Raw genomic sequence first — 19,779 nt, forward strand, 5'->3', positions numbered from 1 at the left:
TCTTGGTCCATGAAATAGGGATACTACCTACATTGTTGCGAGAATGAAATGAGATCCCATCAAGAGCCTGCTACTTGGTCGGTACTCTAAGAAATTGACAACCATTAATCGTGACAGTAACAATAATTTTTAGTTTGAATGTCAGATTTATTAAGTATTCTGATACTGCTTTCCCATTGTCTGAGGAGTAGGACAGGCAGTTCATTCTAGCAGAATAGATGGTGAGAAGCCGAGCAGGATATCCCTGATTTGTTTATCTACTATTTTAGGAGAGATTCTTGTTCACTAATATTCATTGGAATTTGAGAACAGATTGAGCAACTGATGTAGGAGGCATTTTCCTTGCTTCACATGATTTGAAGAACACTGTCTACCTTTTACACCCTTTATATTCTTTTTGACATGCATCCAAATTCAACATGTTTTATATCCCACAAGACACTGTTGTTTATTTATTACCCATTAATAAGACATTGTTATTTTGCCTGTTATTTCCTTAGATTTACCCAGATGACCGTTATTTTTCAGCCCTGTCTCCTAACTCCTTGAATTATCTCCTGTCATTTTCCTTTTTTCTGTGGAACTGCCTTTAGAATTTCTTTTCATGCAGGTACCCTGGGAATACATTTTCTCTTTTTGCTTATCCTGAAATGTCTTTATTTCACCTTTATCTTTTGGAGGAAACTTTTCTGCGAGGTCGAGCATGGTAACGTAGTTATTTTTCGCTCTTGAATTTCCAGTTAAAAAAACAGATGCGCGGCCTCTGCTGCACTTCTTCATCTTCAGCGTTTGAAGCCTTCGCCGGGTAGTAAGTAGCCCCTCGTGAAGCTCTCCATTGTCCGTTTGTTCTCTGCTTCTCTGTCTCCGTCTGCTCGTCCGTCCCGCGGTGACGGCCTTGTGGGCCGGCAGGGAGCCCGGATGGGGCCGTGGCCCCGCCGAGCGGTCAAGGACGAACGCAGAAGTCGAGACCTTCGTGCGGGTCAGGTGACCCTTGGGTTGGGCCGCGCTGCGCCGTGCGGGGCTCCGGGGACGGCCGCGGGAGGGCGGCGCTTACCAGAGCGTCCTCCTCAGTGGGTCCGCACGAGGTCTGTGCCGGCGCCGCTGCAATCCGGGGACAAGCGCAGATCGGAGCTCGCTCCTCCCCGGGATCTTCGTCCCCCAGACCGGGGCTGCTTCGGCGGCCGCAGCCCCGTTCTCGTCTTCACGTCCCGGCGAAGTTGGCGAAGTTGTCGCCAGCTCCGCTCCTTCTCCGCCTCTTGGCCGCGTCCTCTGGCGCTTCAGTCTCCCGTCGGGTCGGCGAGGCGCTGCGCATGCGCTGGGCCCGCGGACGGCCTGGGGCTGCCGGGAGGCTCCTGCCTGCGCGCTCCCGCGGCCTCGGCCCGACGGTCCCTCACGACTCAGTTTCCTGGTGGTGCTCGCCTCGCGGCCGGCAGCTCCTCGTCAGTCGGAAGCCGCAGCTGCTCCTCGTGGCGTTTCCGGAGCGGGGAGCGCGACGTCTGCTGCGGGCCGAGTCCGGAGACGGAGACGGAGACGGACGGCCGAGCGCGGTTGGCGTCTGCTCCGGGCGTGCGCTGCGCCTCCCGCGGCCGGTCCTAACGCGACGTCGTGGTGTCGGCGCAGCGTAGGGCCGAATCGCAGCGACGCCCTTGAGTAAAGGCGCGTTTTCAGATGCGCAGGGACGGTGTTTCGGTTCCCGTCCAAGGCGGCTGTAACGCTGGAAGGCGCGTGGAGCCTAAACCGCAAAAGCCGTGTTTGTGCATGTGGGAGAAGTGTGCGAACGGAGGCCTTCACCTTTATTTCCCTTAGCTAACAAACATTGAAATGTGTGTTTTGGGACGATTATGGAAAAATGCGGTCTCAAACTGTCGGCAGTTTGTGAGTCATCAGCCTACTAGACGGCTTCTGCCGTGAGAGTTTATGTGAATTGCTGCCCTAAAAGGATCCTTCCCGTGGGTCTGAACTACAGAATCAGGTGTTGGATTTAGAATGAGGAACAAAACTCCCAATTCCTTTCTTCCTTCTATGTCCTCCTTTGCCTGTTGTCATGAAGGACCTTGGGGCCAAGGTATTTTTAACAACGCGTTCGCTTGGAAGTCCTGCTGGATAATCGAGGAAAGAAGATCTGTCTTTGACCTATTTTCCTCATTTTATCGTGTGCAGTAGGCGAAGACCTCCAGCTACAGGGGGCTTCCGTAGCCGGGGCCCCCTCCTGTGCCCTAAGTCCTCCGCGGCTTTTGCCCGGGAGACCTGCTTCCCAAGCCGGCCCGTCCCTGGAAGTCAGGGACCTCTCGAGGGCTCGCCGGCTCTAGTTCTGCCTGCGGGGCTTGCTGATCTTCTGTAGGTTACACATCAGTCCGGGTGAAGGCTCTCTCTCTCCTTCCCTCTGGTTTGTCTTACCCTCCGTGCCCCTCCCCACCAACTCTCATAGGAATCTCCTGGACAGGAGTGGAATTCTGGCAGGTTTCATCCGGTGGCGGTGCTGCTTCTTGGAGGACCTGGACCACCACACAGAGAGTAGCGTCTCAGTTTTGTTCTCCTGGCAGGTTTATACGTAAATTTGCTTTCAGAAGCCTGAATTATTACAGGAGACAGATCAGGAGCTCATGTTCTAAAAAACTGTTAATTTACTCGGGGTGATTGGATGGTTGTGAAGTATTAGGCAGTTCATAAGTCATCACTGAAATAACTAAGGATATTTAACCGAAAGTAGAAGGAAATATTTCTGAGGGTCTGCTGGTAAGTAATATATCGTTGAAAGCAGCATAGTAAATAAGTAGTAACAGATTTATTTTAGTTATAAATATTTGGTAGGTCTTGCTTTCAACTTACATGATGTATACAAGAGAGCTTATATTTTATGTTAATGGTAAAATTCTTCTTTCTTTGCAGAGTCCTGATGAAAGATTTGTTTTCATTGCAGAGTGGTATGATCCAAATGCTTCACTTTTTCGACATTATGAACTTTTATTTTACCCAGGGGATGGGTCTGTTGAAATGGTAAATAAACCTTTTCTTCCCTCTAAAGTTAGCAAAGGGAGTGAAGTAAGACTAGGAAGAAGAGTAGGACTGCCTTCTGTGCACTCGCCCTGGAGAATACGCATATATGTTTCTTCTTTTTTTAATGGGAATTCTTTTTTTGGTATTGTAATTCCAATACAAGAAGATAACTTCGTGCCTTTATCTTTAATATCAAGTAGTAATTAATATTTTTGATTGGAAAACTGAAGTGGGATTATTCATGTTTTAGATTAAACAATAGTCAGTAAGTGAATGTCATAGATAAAGATTATCATGCTCCTAAATATGTTGCCATTATTGAAAGCTGTTACCTCTACAAGAAGTCAGATTGAAGATCAGGTTAAGAGAGTCCCACTTACTTCTTTTTGTCTCTTAATTGGCAACCATTTTACAGGTAAATCTCTTTGGTATTGGCATTCTGTGTAGGGAAGAAAGCAGAAATTTGGAATTTTTCTGGGATTTCATAAGCACTAATTTGCTGAAACATTTGGCAATATATTCATGGTTTTTTAAAGTACTAAATTTGTAATAAGTTTTTGTGTTATTACTAGATTGGACTAGGAAATACAGAAGTTATAAAAGAAATTCTGATTTGTAACAAAAATGAAACCATGTAAGCTATGTTTAATAAAGCAGAATTAAGAATCTTTTCTAATTTACAGTAAGAGTAACACTGTCTGTTGATACTTATGTATCTTATTGTGTTGTTTTTGTTCCAGCATGATGTGAAGAATCACCGCACCTTTTTAAAGCGGACCAAATACAATGATCTTCACTTGGAGGATTTATTTATAGGCAACAAAGTGAATGTCTTTTCTCGACAGCTGGTGCTGATCGACTATGGGGATCAATATACAGCTCGCCAACTGGGCAGCAGGAAAGAAAAGTGAGAAAATCTTTTCTTCATTTTTTTTTTTTTTTTTAAGATTTTATTTATTTATTTGACCAAGAGTCAGAGCACAAGCAGCAGGCAGAGGGAGAGGGAGAAGCAGGCTTCGTGCAGATCAGGGAGCCCATGCGGGACTCGATCCCAGGACCCTGGGATCACGACCTGAGCCAAAGGCAGACGCTTAATGACTGAACCACTCAGGCGCCCCTGTTTTTCTTCATTTTTAAAATACTGTATGTCTTAGTGCAGAAGTCTAATTTCTTGTTTCTATCTTGTGTTTTTATAGTATCGATACTTTTCGAATTCAGTGTGAGGACGTTGTTAGGATTTTAAGGAGTAGATTCAGCGATTGGCTCTTCATTTAGATTTTAAGGAGTAGATTCAGCGATTGGCTCTTCATTCATTCAGATGGCTCTTCATTCAGCGAGAGTCTTAGGTGATGATTATTTTCTGGAGCAAAAAATACGGACTTTTTATATGTCCTCATCTTTCTTTGTAAGATCCATTTAACTGGTATCTGAGAATGTTGGACCATACATAGTATTGGTGTATAGGATAAACCTGGCTTAGGGGGAAAAATAGTGAGTGGCAGAGCAGGGAAAGCCCTGTGAAGGTATTTGAGATGGATCCTGAAAGATGAATTGGATTTTTTAAAAATTATTTTTATTAACATATAATGTATTATTAGCCCGAGGGGTACAGGTCTATGAATCATCAGGTTTACACACTTCACAGCACAGACCATCCCCAATGTCCATCAACCAGACACCCCATCCCTCCCTGCGACCCACCAGCAATCCTCAGTTTGTTTCGTGAGATTAAGAGTCTCTTGTTTGTCTCCCTCCTGACCCCATCTTGTTTCATTTTTCCCTCCTCTACCCCCAACAACCCTCCATCCTGCCTCTCAAATTCCTCATATCAGGGAGATCATACGATAATTGTCTTTCTCTGATTAACTTATTTCGCTCAGCATAATACCCTCTAGTTCCATCCTCATCGTTGCAAATGGCAAGATTTCATTTCTTTTGATGGCTGCATAGTATTCCATTGTGTGTATATACCACATCTTCTTTATCCATTCATCTGCTGATGGACATCTAGGTTCTTTCCATAGTTTGGCTGCTGTGAACATTGCTGCTGTAAACAATGAATTGTATTTTTTTAACCTGTTAGATCAAGAGTAGGAATGCTGGTCACAGGAATACGTATAAGCTGGGGTTCGAAGGCAAAAAGTTGTATGTCGTGTACTGGGAAGAGCCCATTGTTCTGTGACTGGCTTCGTGGTTAAATTAAAAAAAAAAAAAAAAAAAAAAAAAAACTTTGATTAGTAAAATAGCCTGAATTAGGATGGTAGCGGTAGGTATGAAGAGGAAGAAATGTGCAAGATTGACAGATGCAGAGGAACAGCAGTCATGGTCAGCACTCAGGGATGGCTTACTGTTATTACACCAGGCATGGTGTTCTAGTGATCTGTATGGGTTATTTGAATCCCGTGACAACCTAATAAAAAAGGTACTATTATGATTAGCTCCGCTTTGCAGACGAGAGAGTTGAGGCATGGAGGAGATGTTAACTAGCTTGCTTAAGGGCGAGAGGAAGGGCAAGAAAAAGCCCACAGTCCAGTGTGAGTTAAAATGGGAGGATTCAGTCATAGGAGAATGGAGGGGACCTGGAAAATGGTTGCCCTCTTCCTGCCTCAGTCCATTTGCATGTCTTCGGGCACCCAGCACATCTCCTTACACGTTACAAGTACTGTATCTGTGTTGGCCCAGTGAATCAGTGGATAACAACTTAAAACTCATTGTCTACTCTTGCCTTTTTAAAAAATTTCCTTCCTGTTTATAGATGATGACCTTTGATCTAGTTGACCAAGGTGTTTTTGTGTAGATTGTAATGAATGTTGTCCATTCTTGAGCTTTATACACAGACATAACATGTGCCTGATAAATACTGCCCAAATGAAGAGAGAAAGATTGCTACAAAAACAGTAAAAAAGTAATATAGTTATGATACACAGTAATATAGTTATGATACACAGAAACTTACTTGTCTTGTTCACAACTGTGTCCCTAAAGACCGTAATCGTGATGCCTCAAACAATCAGTTATTCTCAGGGAATGCCCCGCAAAAAAGTGCTGAATGAATGAGTGAATTGGTTTACATCACTGAAAATAGTTCTGTCTGGAGGAAGAGATGGAGGCTGGCTGGCCTCCCCAGCTTCCCCCTCCGCTCCCACGGCGTGTGGCCCGTCCCGTGATGCAGAGACGTCACAGCTGGGTGCCTCCCCCTGGCCGTGTCTCTAGTCTTCTCCCCGTATCGTCAGGCTGTGTTTGTCATCCTGACTCCACCTGAGTTCTGGTTTAGAAGAGACACAGAGAATGTGGGAGATGCAGCAGAAAATCAGGCTATACTGACAACGGTTACTTTTTACTAAAGTTTTTCCTCTGAATATCAGTTTTCAGTATTACTAAGGTGGCATTTTAATTTTCAGTCTCTGCGTTTATTACTTTGCAATCTTCTGAGGCCAGAGTGACTGTATTTGAAATTTACTTCTGCTGTCATCTTTGTCGGCTTCAGTTTCTGTGGCTTACATATTGTCTTGTCTTGGGAGATTCCTTGCATTGTGAAATGATTGTTGTGTAAGGAAAAGTGGGGACCACTGTGGAGGGTAAGGCTCTCTGTATATAAAGCCCCAAATACCATTTAATTTGATTGGGGGAAAAAAAAAAACTGTCCAACTGTCTTGAGGTCTACCACCAAAATAAGGACCTGATCGGGTAATATCTAATTCCAGTAGTAATACTCTTCCTGTGACTTCTTTTCAAGCCCCTCGTAGCCCTTTTTACAAGTCCTTTAGCATTCTCAAGGAGACTTGGTGCTCGTTGTGGGCATTAGTACCAGGCGGTGGTGGATTGGGACGTGGTGAATGCCTCATAAAAAATACTCCCAGGATACTTGGAAATAGGGAAAAATTTGAATGTTAGATAAGTAGGACTCTTCCATTGTTGTGAGATCTAGTGGTGAACGTCTACGGGATTAAGGAAACATCCACCATAATTCCTTTATTTGCAAGTAATAAATATAGCTTTAATTTTTTTGGTCACATGCTGTATGCGAGGGCTGTGATAGGCACTTTTTTTTTTTTTTAAAGATTTTATTTATTTATTTGACAGAGAGAGATCACAAGTAGGCGGAGAGGCAAGCAGAGAGAGTGAGAGGGAAGCAGGCTCCCTGCCGAGCAGAGAGCCCGACGTGGGACTCGATCCCAGGACCCCGAGATCATGACCCGAGCCGAAGGCAGTGGCCCAAACCACTGAGCCACCCAGGCGCCCCGATAGGCACTTTTCATAGGAGTCTCAGTTCAAGACTATGTTAGATTTTCATTTAAACTAGCAAAAGTGAATGAATTAGAGATGTAGGGCTGATCGTATGACCCAATCAAAATAAAGTAGTGATGCCTGTAGGAATTAGAATTTGTGTGTGTGTGTACTTTATTTATTTACTTATTTTGAGAGGGCGGTGGAGCAGAGGCACAGGGAGAGAGAGAACTTCTCTCAAGCAGACTCCACACTGAGTGTAGAGCCTGACCTCATCGCCCTGAGATGATGACCTGAGCCAAGTCAAGAGTCGGATGCTTAACTGATGGAGCCCCCCAGGCATCCCAAGATATTAATTCTGTTTGTCTAAAGTGAATGTCACTGATTCCATTTTATAGAACAGTTAAGTAACTTGGTCACAACCACAGAGCTAGAAAGTCAAGGGAACCAGTAAGCCTTATTGCGTTTGACTCACACTCACTCTCTGTTAAGCCTTTAATACACTGGTAGATACTGTTGAATGGGACTGATTTCAAAATAGGAGGAGCTGAAGAATGTGAAGACAGATTTTAAATATTTGGGTTTTATAAATATAATTAATAAATATAATATGATATAATAAATTAATGAACACATATTCAGTGTTCTATTTTTACTGACTTAAACTGTTCCACCGTTTGTTTTTTTTTCCACCATTTTCTCTCTTGATTCTTCACTGCATGTGGGCTAGTAAATCCAGCAACCATTTGGCTGATTTAAATAAACTTCAGAATTCAAGTTTAAAAAAGTCTAGTTTTATTTAAATGACCAAAAAAGTAGGCATATGGAGAAATAAATACATGTCTGTCTCTCATAATCCTATAGAAATAACCTGTATGTAATAATTATAACTTAGCCTTGTTCTCAGTGTGTACGGTATCAAGGGTAATTCATGAAATCAAGACATTCCTGTGTGGTCCTCATACTCCACTCCCCTCTGTACATCGAAAGAAACAGTAGGAGAGAAAAGTAAAACCGATCTCTTTGGGCCCATCAGCTCATTTTGAGGCAGTTACGCAGATCACTCAGTGTAACTCGGTTCAGCTCTCAGACCAGCCTTGGCTTTCTAGTTCCCCTAGTCTATCGACATATGACATTTGACTCACATTTCTATTTCTTTTTTTAAATTTCTTTTTTGAGTTATAATTGACATTAAAAAGTTGCAGCTATTCAGGGCGCCTGGGTGGCTCGGTTGGTTGAGCATCTGCCTTCGGCTCAGGTCATGATCCTGGAGTCCTGGGTTTGAGCCCCACATCGGGCTCCTTGCTCCGTGGGGAGTCTACTTCTCCCTCAGACCTTCTCGGCTCTCATGCTCTCTCTCTCAAATATATAAATAAAATCTTAAAAAAAAAAAGTTTTAAAAAAATGTTGCAGCTGTTCAATACATATGGCTCAATGACTTTGAATAAGTCTACACTGTAAAACTCTTACCACAATGAAGGATATAAGTCAGTCTGTCACCTCTGAAAATTTTCTCCTGTTCTCTTTATTAATTTTTTATATTGGATTTTTTGTGTGTGTGTCGTAACAGCCCTTAACATACAATTTACTCTTTTAGCTAATTTTAAATCTTTTCTCTCTTGTTAAAGCTCCTCGGATCAGGGACGCCTGCCTGGCTCAGTCAGTTAAGCGTCTGCCATGGGCTTGGGTCATGAACCTGCAGTCCTTGGATCGAGTCCTATATCAGGCTCCCTGCTAAGTGGAGGGGGTGGGGAGAGTCTGCTTCTCCTTCTGCCTACCGTTGTATATTTTTTCAGTTGTTTTTGTGAACCGAATGACTCATTATTATTGTTCTATATAATCAGTTAACAATTAGACTTCACCACTTTTGGCCTTTTAGTAGTAGTATTTTTTATTTTAGACGTTCTGTTTGGAATTATTTTACTTTTTTTAAAAGATTTTATTTATTTATTTGGCAGAGAGAAATCACAAGTAGGCAGAGAGGCAGGCAGAGAGAGAGAGAGAGGAGGAAGCAGGCTCCCTGCTGAGCAGAGAGCCCGATGCGGGACTCGATCCCAGGACCCTGAGATCATGACCTGAGCCGAAGGCAGAGGCTTTAACCCACTGAGCCACCCAGGCGCCCCGGAATTGTTTTATTTTTGTTTAAATTAAAATTTCCCTTAAATTTTAATTTAAGGTAGATTAAATTCTGGTAGAATGCTCTACCAGAGCATTCTGGTTCACTGGTAGAGAGCTCTTTCAGCTGAAAATGTCCTTATTTAACTTACATTCATGAAACTACCCCATATATGTCATATTGTGTTGTTTCTCTGGGCTTTTCTGAACTTGTTCACAATTCTTCCCTCGGTTGCATCCAGTCTTCTGTCAGACCATTTGGTGCTTATTTTCATTTGTGTATTTTTATCCCCCACTATTCTAACAGATTCTTTTTCCAATCTGAGAACCCATTGTTGACAGCTTAGACTTCCCGGTTGCCTGATACTTGCAGCTTCCTTCTCTGTCCTGCCTTCAGCCCTGGTCCGCGTGGCCACGGTACGGTCTGCGTCCGAGTGCCAGGAGCTGAGCTGCGTGCGGGGCTTTCTGTTCTGTGATGTGTCTTCTGGTTCTCCCTCGTGTTGGTCTTTCTCACGTGTGCGTGTCTGTGTGTGTGGATTGTCATGTGTCTGTGTGTATGCACATGTGTATATGGGTGTGATACGTGTGTTTGCGTTTGCATATGTGTGTGAACAACTTCGTGAAGGATGAAGTCACCTTCTGGGCTGGAATTGTGTTTGCGTCTGTGTTGCCTGGCGACAGCGATCTGGTTGACGTTACCCAGTGAAAACTGGGAAGTTCCCAGGCTACCTAAGTGATGTGACCTTGGGCTGTCAGGCCAGGCAAGGCCTGCTGCTTTCTGATTCACCCTTAGGGTGTAGCCTTTGGTTCTAAGTAAATAATAGGGAGAATCCTGTTGGGTTTTCTTCCCCTTTCCTGGTGATGCAGTACGGATTTAAAGTTCCGATTAGCCAGACAGAGGCAATGCTGGCAAGTTTGATGCAACTTCCCTTCTCATTTGTCTGGGTCTCCATTTTTCATTCACTTTCATACTCATAATTGTTTAGTGTCCAGTCACTAAACAATTTTTTTGCTTTAAAAATATTTAAAAAAATATCTTATCTACTGTTTCTTGTTTTCAGTGGAAGGATTGCTCTGAACCACCTTGTCATTGTTGCCGGTCGAAAGCTCTGGCTCGGTGAGGTTTCCTCCAAACCACAGGTGCCCATCTGAGGCTATTTTCCAGATTTCTAGGGGGCAAACACATGCTTTATGCTTGTAAAGAAAACCTAAAAGAAACCACAAATTTGGCTTTGGGTCAATGTTTTAAAATGGGTTTTTCTATGCCCAAGGCCAATATGCATAACTTTTGAAACCTTTACATCAGTTAATATAGATTAAAGTTTACATATCTGTTCCTTTAGGCGGGCAGTGTTCAGAGTCTCCAGCGCTGTGCTGTCTAGGCTGTTTGTGATACAGCGTCTTTAACCTGGACACGTCTGCTGTAGTTTTTGCCCGGAGCCTGTTGGCGGAGGGAGAGCATATTTTCGCCTGTGCAAACGCTTATTTTGCAGAATTCTCTGTTCCGAGTTGGCAAAGGGTGGCCAAACTATTTTCTCACTCTCCATTGCTTAGAAGCTGTAATGTAAAAGAACAGTTTTATGTATATACATACTTTCTTTTGAGAGCATCTCCTGCGGACACCCTCCACTGCACGCTCCGTGGCAGGTGAGACGATTGCTATGTGGCAGGTCCTCACAGCGGGGGCTCCCAGTGACTCACACCTCCTGGGATCCCCGCCCTGTTCAGTCCCTTCTCACATCGACTCTGGACTTGACCGTGTGCCTTGCACTGGCCAGAGGGACGTCAGCAAATGTGTCTCAAGGGGATGCTTGGTAAGTGTTCGCACGTTGGATTCAAGGTGGCTGCCCCCGAGGAAGCCTGGTGTGACCTCCTAAGGGTGAGAGCTCACAAGGAGAAAGAAGCCAGCTGTCCCAGCTGCCGCGCTAGCCCCACGCAGCTGTGTGAGGCATCCCCGGTGAAACTGCTGCCCGGCCACCTCAGAACCTTAAGAAATTGCCGTTTTAGGCCACTACGGTTTGGGGTGGTTTTTTTCCTGGACAGAGAACCGGTTCTCAACTCACGTTTTGGCAGCTCGCCAACCAAAAATCAGCGCTTCAGGGAGGAGTGATGTTGGGAAAGGAAAGGTTGCTTTATGTAGGGCGCTGGCCACCTGGGAAGATAGTGGCCAAACGGCTCAGAGCCCATCTTCCCTGTCCAGTGAAGGCGTGGAAAAGGTGGGCGTGACGTGTGGGAGAAGCAGGGGCCCACGCAGTTAGTCGTGTGTGGACGTGAGACATGACCTGGACAGACTTGCTGGCATCAGTGGCAGCTGTTTTCACGTGTGGTCAGGCCTTACCTGCTGGGAAAGTCTGGTCCTTCACTTCTCAAGGCCATTGGTCTGCAAATCTCTGGGAAAGTAGGTTAGTCCTGCTGCAGCCCGGGGGAGTGGGGTCCGCACACGGGAGCGCGGCGGCGTGGAGCACGTGAACCCTTCCACGGGCTGCGGTGTCGTCGCTTGTTACGCCGCAAAGAGGACTCTGGTCCTTTTGTTTCCTTACGTGCTGTCTTCTCTTAAATGACACACGTGATTCCGTAAGCCCGTCTTCCTTTCTGTACAGAATATACTTTAATTATGATTTACTGAACAGGTAAGCAGTGAGGCGATGATAGGCAGATTTATTTAGAGTAATGACTCCCAGTCATCAGCACTTTGCCTCCTGTAGGCATGTAAAGAGAGAACGAAGTTGCACTTTAAATTGAGCTTTGTCGGTTTTGTATTTTCCGCGCTGGTTCTCGTTCGCAGAAATGGGTGACTGCTGATGTGTGTTTTCTTTAGGAGCTGTGGTTCGCAGAGGTTCTTCCAGAGTTTAGCATAAGCAGTACATGGGTCAGTTTGGTTTATGGCTATAACGTGTCATAATGTGAGCTAAAAAGTGAAGACTTTTCGCTCTTCGATGAAGCCATATAACATGAAATACTATCAGCAACTCGTTTGCTTCAAAATAGAGGAAAGGATTGTTGGCACGGCTTGTAATAAATTCAGATGAACTTTTATTATTTAAATGTTTTGAAAACCAGGCATGAGTTCACGTGAATTATTATAGCTTTGCCATATCCTCAGTCAGGCTTGTCTCGCGGGTGAAGCAAGCCAGCTGTGAGAAGGCCAGCGTGCTTCTTAGACGGAGCCCTTGACCTCAGGCCCGTGTGTCAGAATGACTGAAAACGAAGGAGGGAAAGTGGTGGCGGTTCTTTATCATAATTTTGCATGTCCTCTATGCTCAGTTACTCGAACTCATCTGATTTTTATCTGATATTTGCAAATACTACCCTTGAGGATTTTGTGATTATGATACTCGGAGTGACGTTATTTGTGGTATGGAAAGAGTTCAGTCCTAGGAGTCTGTCAGGTGGGTGTTCTGTCCTGAAGGTGCCACTGACTAGCTGTGCGACCTTGGTGTCACTGTTTGGGCCTGGTTACCTCATCAGTAAAATGAGGCCATTCAGGTGATCTCCATCTCCAAAAATCTGTTGGGGCTTCAGAGTGGGAAGAGTTCTTGGCTCTTATGTGTCCTCTTAGAGGAAAGTGTGATTTGAAAAGTTAGCATGCTGCTTGCTCTCCAAATGTGTTGCCGGGTAAGAAGACATTTGGGTCTTCATGCAACCCTTGTGCGATGCTTGGGTGTTAAAAGAAGAATTTCTTTCCAGATCCGTGATGAACTGACTGCTTTGCTTGTATTTGTTAAAGTCTAAGAGACTAAAAATTAGGTTCATAATATATTAAAAGCAGTTTTTAAAAAAGATTTGTCCTCTTTTATAAAGTGTGTTCTAAGAAATAGAAATTTTAAATGTTTTATAATGTGGAGTTGTTTTCTAAGGTGGAGGCCAAGAGCAGCGGCCCCAAAATGTGCCACTTTGACATACTGATTATTTAAAATAAAAGTTACTTTAAAAACAGTCAGTGCAAGGACACTCAGACTCTCTTCTGTCCCCCTGATGCAGGAAATAAATCTCCCATAGGGAAGGTGTTCTCCCTGTTCTAAGAAGTAAAAAAGACATCCTTATCTCCAGAGATAGAAACTTTAAAGCCAACCAAACTTTAGAAGCAAACCTTGTTCCTTTCCTTCTAATCTACCACCTCTGTGAAAATTCTGTTTAGAATTATTTACTAATTAAAGCTTCCAATCATTTCTTTTTTAAAAGTATTTTTCATTGATCTCTGTACCCAATGTGGGGCTCTAACTCACAATTCTGAGATTGTGAGGTCTCATGTTCTACTGACTGAACCAGTCAGGCTCCCCACATCTGTTTCCTTTATCCTGTCAATCCCTCACAAATTTATTGTCTCTTTGTCTAGGAAGTATAAAAACTGCCAGTTTGGGGGGCGCCTGGGTGGCTCAGTTGTTAGGCGTCTGCCTTCGGCTCAGGTCATGGTCTCAGGGTCCTGGAATGGAGCCCTGCATCGGGCTCTCAGCTCAGCAGGGAGCCTGTCCCCCTCCCCCCCACCCGCCTGCTGCTCTGCCTACTTGTGATCTCTCTCTGTCAAATAAATAAATAAAATCTTTAAACAAATGAACAAAAAAACAAAGAAAACCCTGCCAGTTTTGGTCATTTATTTGGGTCTCAGTTTCATTATTGGGCCTCCATGCCACATAATAAAACTTTGGCTTTTTCTCCTATTAATCTGTCTCATGTAAATTTAATTCTTCATCCACTTGGAACTGCTTGAAGAATACAGGAAGAATTTTTCCTTCCCTATATTAATTATGACATATTAAATATGACAATTTTAACTTTTTTCCCCTTAAGCTTTTATTATTATTTTTAGATTGGATACTTAATTTTTATTTCCCTGGGAAAAATGGTAAGCTTACTTTAAGTTTTTCAGAGACCTTTTATATACTTTTTAAAATAATTTATTTTGATGTTTGATGATCTAGAATGATTGTTAAGGAAACTATCACTGCTTGGGAATTATAAGTAAAAATTGAACTATTTTTATTTTCAAAATTATTCTTTGTTCTTTACTTCCATACAGAACGTTGGCTCTGGTTAAACCCGATGCTGTATCAAAAGCTGGAGAAATAATTGAAATGATAAACAAAGCCGGGTTTACTATAACCAAACTCAAAATGATGATGCTTTCAAGGTAATTTGTTGATCATTTTCAGTTATGTAAAGTCTAGTCCTTGGTTTTTTTCTTTTTTTAAAATCATCTTTTATCTTTCGTGACATTGTTTAAAATAAAAAACCTGCCACTGGCGAAGAACAGAATAGTAAACTTACTAGAGCGAGAAAGTAGTAAGACACTGGGTAATTAGATTCAGCGATGATGGTTGACTCCAAGCAGGTAACCAATGAACCATGATGTACTGGCTTCCGTAGCACCGATGCCTGGTAATTGTAAAATCTTCTTACTGTCGAACACACTGTTGGAAAGTGGTAGAAAAGGGAGCGGAGGTTGGAGTATTTCTCTTTGACAAGGGAGTGTTACGGTTGAGATGTCCAAGAGCGACGCATCTGGAAAAGGCCGCGTGGAGCTCCTTGCTGCGTATGTCAGGGGATACTAGGCCGTTTACTGCTCTGAAAAGCGATCCGTCCCCTGGGAGCAGGTCCTCCTGGGTTATTCAGAGATTTACCTATAGGAGCGGCGTTGGAGCTTTGGGAGAGCTGCGGCCACGCTGTGCGTATGTCGCTCCCCGGGGTGTTTCAGTTGATTTGGCCGGGGGTCTTCTCCGGCTCCCCTGGGTGTGTGAGGCTCTGTGGGGCCGTTGCAGGTGCGGCTCCGAGGGCAGGGCTGGTGCTGGCAGGTATCCAGCACGACTTTCCTGAGCCCGATCCCTCGAAGCCTTAACAGAAGACCTTCCATTGTACCCCACGCAGACATATATTTAATTTGAGTTTTTGCCCGGGTCAGGTCTTCAGTTTGCATATTTTCCAGAAAGGCGGAGGCTCACGTTTCCGAGCCAGAGTGCATGTGAGCGCACCTTCTGGGCGTGGGGCTCGGGCTGCCTTACTCCGTACCTCATCTTCTTCATCTGCGAAATGGAGAGTGTAACGGCCTGTGTCATGAAGCTGCTGCGGGGTTCAGTGAGTCTAATGTATGCAAAGTAGTTGAAAAACCCCAGCACTTAGTAAGTGTACGTGCGTGTTAGCTGTTGTTAGTAGTGGTAATACTGGTGATATTCTTTAGTGAAACCCAGGTCATGACCCTTTGTAAACAGTTAAATTTGTCTTATTTCTGTGTGTGTCAAGAAAGCTTGCTCTCATAGCAGCATGGGACTGGATTCTGGAGAAATGACTTCGAATGATTCTCGTGAGATTAGAAATGTTTGTCTACACCGCTGGTGCTTGATGAATTTGGGATCAAACTCTCCGAGATGAAGATGCTCCTTGATGTTTCTACAGCACCTCATACGCCTCTGTTAGTTTGACGGTCAGGCGTTGAGTTCTGCCCGCCGTGCAAGCTGGTCAGTTAGCCTTCTCCTCTTTCGTGGACGCCAGGCAGAAGCTGCGGAGCACTTGAGCCGGCGACAGGGAGTTTATCTGGGGGCAGCAAGCACCCAGATAAAGCGCAGCATGCTTAGGTCGGCTCTCCCTGCCTGCGCGTCCTGTGGGAATGACGTGGTGTGGGTCCGGGTGTATGTTGTGTGCAGAGTTGGTCGCATCCCAGCTGAGGAGCTCGAACTTGGGCTGTCCGCTGCTTCGTCAGCAAGCGGTACACAGGGCTGCTCTCTGTGCTGAAGAGAGACATGACCTCATCCCTCAGCGGCTGCTCACTGTTAACATGACTCTGGGGAAAAGGTAGGAGAAAGGGCAGTCGGGGCCTTGCATGCTTGGCATAGCCAGTGAGACATGCCAGGAGTACCAGAGGCCTGGGAGGGGTGTCTCCTAGTGTTTTAAGTCTTTGCTGAACTTGTTTGCCCAAATGTCAGTTCCTCCATCACGACGGTATCCGAAAGGCAGCAGCTGAGTCCCAGCTGACTCCGTAGTCCCAGGGCTGGGCTTAGCGCCTGACTCCGAGGGGCACTAAGTAAACATTTCATGAAAGCATTAATGGATACATCTTTGTGGGAGGATGGTTTCTTTATAAAAACACAGCAAGACGTAACCTCCTTTAAGTGGTGATGCACTTGTTACTATTTCTCTCCATCTCAGCTTTTTAAGGGAAGAATTAGGTAAGGATGACGGGAGGAATTCATGAACCCTCATCTTGGTTCCCATTTTGGATGTTGAATAGAGAGAACTATGGGGTCAGTGACACGTAAGAAGGAAACACTTTTAGTAATTGAGATCTTTCTTTTCGTCAGTATTAAAGATTATGATTTTTTTTCTTTTTTAGTAGCCAAGTTGTGTTGAAAAGTTTAGAACTGGTTGTTTTCAGTTGTCTTGCTGCTGACTCGTTTAGAATGCTCCCACATGAATTTTTCAGACATTTGGTTTTACCTCATTTTAGACTATAATATATCCTTTTGTGTGTGTGTGTCTGTGTGTGTGTGTGTGTGTGTATGAATTCTTCTCCCGGCCCTCTGCAGTTGGTAACAGAAAGGTCAAAAACAGTCAGAGATTTACAGCCAGAGATTTGGGTTGAAATCCCCCTGTCCAAGTTATGTGATCCTGCTGAACTTTATTATTTTCATAGGTACAATATAGGCGATCATACCTATTTTAGTATATAATTGTGAGAATAAATAATTTAATGCTGGCAGAATAGGTCCTAGAAAGATGAGTTTTCATCCACTCTCATATCTAGGGACAAACTTTATTTATCATATTTGCATAGTATATTTTCATAATCCTTTCATCACCAAAGAAAATCCTTCAGTACATTTGGTTTGAATAAGAGTGTGTCCTGATACAGTTTATTACGTGAATTCTTTTTGTAGTAGGCCCAGAGGGTTTAAAACGTTGCATACTAAATTACTATGCTTGGAAGGATAATCCTTTGCTAGAGGACACGTTAACTTCTCTGATGTTTTCAAAAGTAGTTGATGTTGACATGTTTGTCACATACTGTGAACTCAGTTTAAAGCTTTTAAAACTGTCCCAGTTTGAGAGAGACCTGATCTGATTAAAATAAAAAGCTGTTTAGACTTTTCAGCCAATCAGTTTAAAGTCCATTATCCTTTCAGTGGCTCTGTAGATATTCTTCAGTGAAAAATATAGATTCACGAGGTAAATCCCTATTGCCCTTCAAATTCTGAATATCTCTGTATGACCCCCTTTTTTTGGTGATGTCAGTTAAAGCATCGGTTTTTAATACATTAGTAACCGATAAGAATACAGTGATATGCTTAATTTGTCAAGCAGATTTTAAAACATAAGCTCTAAGAGAGAAAACTGTATCTATTAAATTAAAATTCTAACTGCCCTTTCAAGTTTAAAACCTGAAGAAGAAAGTGATAAATTTCAAATTTGAAGATGGCTTTACATTCTTTTATGTAACTTACTTATCTCTAAAGAACAAATAATTCTTATTGGTCAGATGTTAAACTATGTTTCAAGATGTGAAAGATGCTGGCGCAAAGGAAGACAGTAGATAGGAGCATGAGCAGAAGAAAAAGTAGTGCCCTTTGCACTCACTGTAATTTTACATCTTAATAGACATGCAGGGAGCAAAAAACTTGAACAGTGGGAGGATTTGAGCAGAATACTTGGTGAAAAGTCATTAGTCAGTTACATGTAGATCAAATAGAGTGTTTCATCTTTATTCCGTTGAATGCAAGCTACAAGATTTTAGTCAAGTAATTTTTTAAGTATAATTTTTAACTGTTGTCGTTTGGTTATTTTATAGGAAAGAAGCAATGGATTTTCATGTAGACCATCAATCAAGGCCCTTTTTAAAGTAGGTGCTGAATTTGGGGCAAATGATCTACAATGGAGGATATCCTAAAAAACTAAAGAATTGTACTTCTGTAATTCAGAAACTTGTGACATGGAAGGCATCTGTCAAAAAGATCATAGCAGCACTTACAACAGCAGAGAACTATTTTCTGTGGATTGTTTTTCTGTCCTTTTCTTAGATCAGAATTTTGTTTTTTAAGATTCTATTTATCCATTTGAGAAAGAATGAGAGAGAGAGCGTTGGGGGGCGGGGAGGTCAGAGGGAGAAGCAGACTCCCCTCTGTTCAAGGAGCCTGATGCAGGACTCAATCCCAGGACCCTGGGATCATGACCCAAGCCGAAGGCAGATGCCTAACGGACTGAGCCACCTGGGCACCCCTAGATTAGAATTTTTATTTTATTATTAGATGTCTTAAATTTTAATCAGAAGTAAATAGGATGATTTGTCTAAATTATAAAAGGTATAGCATTCTTTTTCGATTTCAGTAGATTAAAATAGAGTGATAATTATATTTTATGTTGAGTATTTTTTAAAGGTTTTTTAAAGTAATTTAATTTAATTTTTCTTTTCAGTGTTCCAAAATTCATTGTTTATGCCCCCCACCCAGTGCTCCATGCAATATGTGCCCTCCGTAATACCCACAACCAGGCTCACCCAACCCCCCACCCCGGTCCCCTCCAAAACCCTCAGCTTGTTTCTCGGAGTCCACTGTCTTTCATGGTTCGTCTCCCCCTCTGATTCCCCCCAACTGATTTTTCCTTGAGTAATCTCTACAGCCAGCATGGGGCTCAAACTCACAGCTCTTCTGACTGAGCCAGCCCCGTGTTCCTGGGTTGGGAGTTTTAGTTGTGCTCTTGGCATTCTTGTATACATAAAACAATGTTCACAGAATCCTTACTTTTTTTTTAAAGATTTTATTTATTTATTTGAGAGAGAGAGAGAATGAGAGAACATGAGAGGAGAGAGGTCAGCGGGAGAAGCAAACTTCCTGCTGAGCAGGGAGCCCCATGTGGGACTCGATCCAGGGACTCCAGGATCGTGACCTGAGCCAAAGGCAGTCTCGCTTAACCAACTGGGCCACCCCGGTGCCTCCACAGAGCCCTTATTAACTAATACTTTTGTTCCTTGAAGTAGAGCAACTAATATGTGTTAGAAATTGAACTTATGTTCTAAAGATTTGGGACATATTTAAATTTAAGTGAATATTGTGAAGTATATATTACTATTGACAAAGAAGTGCTTACATTTCTAATAAAGAATATTGGACTAAACATGCTGTTTGGTTTCCTGCATATGATAGTGTTTCTTTTTACATGTGTGTGAGAAAATTATTATGTTAGATTCCTTTAAATCAGGAAGTATAAAATACTCCCAAGCCTTGTTAGAATATCTAATTTTCTTTCTTTCTTTTTTTATTTATACATATTTAATTCAGATGGAATAGGCATAAACCATAATAAAGAAAAAAATCAGGCTAAAGTGTCACGTCCATTTTGTAGGGAGGGATCAGGACGTGGAACAAAGTACCTGGAAAACATCCTCCGACCACCCCAAAGTAGTGAGGGTACAGAATGCTAAAGACAAAATTAGGTAGGGGCGCCAGGGTAGCTCAGTGG

General features: G+C 43.2%; 1 protein-coding gene across 5 annotated transcripts in view; it reads left to right on the forward strand.

Moving 5' to 3' along the window:
- The first annotated feature begins 610 nt into the window (after nucleotides 1–610).
- Nucleotides 611–19,779, forward strand: part of NME7 (NME/NM23 family member 7) — a 210,880-nt gene continuing 191,711 nt past the window's right edge. For 4 of the 5 annotated variants that reach the window (XM_045982774.1, XM_045982775.1, XM_045982777.1 and 1 more), the window contains exons 1-5: nucleotides 1,900–2,065; nucleotides 2,890–2,997; nucleotides 3,738–3,904; nucleotides 14,357–14,467; nucleotides 18,113–18,163. In XM_045982774.1, coding sequence (XP_045838730.1) covers nucleotides 2,045–2,065; nucleotides 2,890–2,997; nucleotides 3,738–3,904; nucleotides 14,357–14,467; nucleotides 18,113–18,163 — 458 coding nt within the window. In that variant the 5' untranslated portion in view covers nucleotides 1,900–2,044. Of the gene's footprint in view, nucleotides 707–1,899; nucleotides 2,066–2,889; nucleotides 2,998–3,737; nucleotides 3,905–14,356; nucleotides 14,468–18,112; nucleotides 18,164–19,779 lie in introns of those variants that run through there. The other variant, XM_045982773.1, reaches the window with a different exon arrangement.

The sequence above is a fragment of the Meles meles genome, chromosome 17 (assembly GCF_922984935.1).
Source record: "Meles meles chromosome 17, mMelMel3.1 paternal haplotype, whole genome shotgun sequence".
Classification (NCBI taxonomy): Eukaryota; Metazoa; Chordata; class Mammalia; order Carnivora; family Mustelidae; genus Meles; species Meles meles.